This window comes from Egretta garzetta, unplaced genomic scaffold, assembly GCF_000687185.1.
Source record: "Egretta garzetta isolate BGI_Z169 unplaced genomic scaffold, ASM68718v1 scaffold92, whole genome shotgun sequence".
Lineage (NCBI taxonomy): Eukaryota > Metazoa > Chordata > Aves > Pelecaniformes > Ardeidae > Egretta > Egretta garzetta.
In genome coordinates, this window is record NW_009258790.1 from 750 (window position 1) to 2,712 (window position 1,963).

At 53.9% G+C, this 1,963-nt stretch overlaps 1 protein-coding gene across 1 annotated transcript in view; it reads left to right on the forward strand.

The window, feature by feature from the left end:
• Positions 1 to 674: 674 nt before the first annotated feature.
• LOC118451750 (kelch-like protein 18) overlaps positions 675 to 1,963 on the forward strand; it is a gene marked incomplete at its 5' end in the record, with an annotated part of 10,348 nt that continues 9,059 nt past the window's right edge. The window contains 3 exons of the mRNA XM_035889285.1: positions 675 to 732; positions 850 to 954; positions 1,255 to 1,366. Coding sequence (XP_035745178.1) covers positions 675 to 732; positions 850 to 954; positions 1,255 to 1,366 — 275 coding nt within the window. The remainder of the gene's footprint in view (positions 733 to 849; positions 955 to 1,254; positions 1,367 to 1,963) is intronic.

A 1,963-nucleotide genomic window follows, 5' to 3' on the forward strand; every position in this document is an offset into this window, starting at 1 on the left:
CCGTAGCAATGAGGTTCCTGGGAGCTTTTCCCACAGCGAGAGGCGGTTGCTCTTCCACGGTTGGGTCGTTCTGCCTTGAAGCCCAGCAGAACAGGCATTGGATGCTCTTGCATGGAGGGAAACGTCAGTTATTGTACAAACTGCTTGGCTCCGGCTGTAGCACTGGGGTTTTAGCAGGGAGGATTGCGTTGCTGAGCTTTTGTGAGAAGCTTTGGTGACTCCATTTTCCAGGTGGGATGCTGCTCTCTCGCCCCACGTGTCCCATTCCATAGCCTTTCTGAGCCAAACACGTGATTTCAAGGTGCAATGACAGGGTCAGGCACCTTGTTTTAAGGAGCTTTGTGTTTTCACCACAACTAGTGCATCTCTTTTGGCCGTGCAGTGACGCCCCGCACCGGAGTTACCTCCCTCCAGCCGCAGCCGGGAGGTCCTTCATGGGAAGCCGGAATTACTGGGATTTTGATCCATAATCTGGGTCAAAATTTCTCCGTGTGTTTTGGTCTTAGGGCCAGGATTTAGTGGTGGGATGGCAGGGTTAGGGGAACGGTTGGGCTTGATGATCTTAAAGGGCTTTTCCAACCTAAACCATTCTGTGGTTTAGTTCCTTTGATCAGGAAGATGGGGTGTGCTTATGCCGCAAGCATCTTCCATGACCTGTGAGGCTCCGAGCTCAGGTGGGATTGAGTGGTTGAGCAGCCTGGAGGCGAAGCAAGGGGAAGAGGAGGAGGTTCGGTGGGGGGAAGGAGGCAATGGCAGGCAGCGGGCAAGGCAGGCTGTGCAGATTTACTGCCTTGTGGGCAGCGTGGTGGCTCCTACGGCCATCTCATGGGGTCCTGCTCTTGGTTACAGTGCCATGGGAACAGTGGTGCTGGACGGCCAGATCTACGTATGCGGTGGATACGATGGAAACTCATCCCTCAACTCCGTGGAGTCCTATTCTCCAGAAACAAACAAGTAAGAGCTCTTCACACCCTAAACCTTATCCATCGGTTTGCTGCTGGGGTAGTGCCATGCCGTGGCACCGCTGGGCATTTGGGCTAGAAAAGAAACGTGTCCTGACGGTGGAGCAGCGTCCCTCCTCACGAGAGTTTACCTGGGTGCAAGCCAACAAAAACATGGTTTAAATAAAATAGGCAGCGAAAGGAGTTACTGGAACTTCGTGCTAGAGAATCCGATGGAGCTGAAGTAATCCGTGGGCTGCATGCATGCCGTGCCCACAGGAGCCTTTGCTAACCTTTCCCCTCTCCCGGCAAGGTGGACGGTGGTGACCCCCATGAGCTCCAACCGCAGCGCCGCTGGAGTCACCGTCTTCGAGGGCCGGATCTACGTATCGGGAGGGCACGATGGCCTGCAGATCTTCAACAGTGTAAGTCTGCGGGGGGCGGGTTCCTGCAAGCCTTGTGCAGAAATTAATCAACTGTAGGTAGCCAAAAGGTTGGGCCAGGGCTGGGAAGGCTCCGTGCCCTTTCCCTGTGTGCCCAAACTGTCGTAAGCGTTTGCACCGCCAAATTCTGTCGTTCCCAGGGCTGCCCCTTCTTGCTCAGGAAGAAATGAGCCAGCCAGGTACCCACTGGGAACCAGCCTGGAAATGCTGCTCTTGTTCCCCAGCGCCAAAAGGATTGAGTTGGTGCCTTTTGTTGTCTCGCTGCTTCATTCACTTTTTAAATCCTTGTATTGTGGCATCCCTTTGAGCTCTGAAGTATCCCAGATGTCAGGCACTCACCTCTGCTTTCCGTGCCTGTTGGATAATCTGTGAAACAAGCTTCACGGCTGGGGGAGTTGGTGGTACGAGGGCGTTTGCCCTCTTCCACCCACTCCGCGTTTCAGTTTTCTGCCTCTTCTCTAAAGAATAGAATCACAGAATCACTTTGGTTGGAAAAGCCCTTTGAGATCATCGAGTCCAACCTTTAACCTCACCCTGCCATCCCACCACTACACCCTGGCCCTCAGCACCTCATCTCTC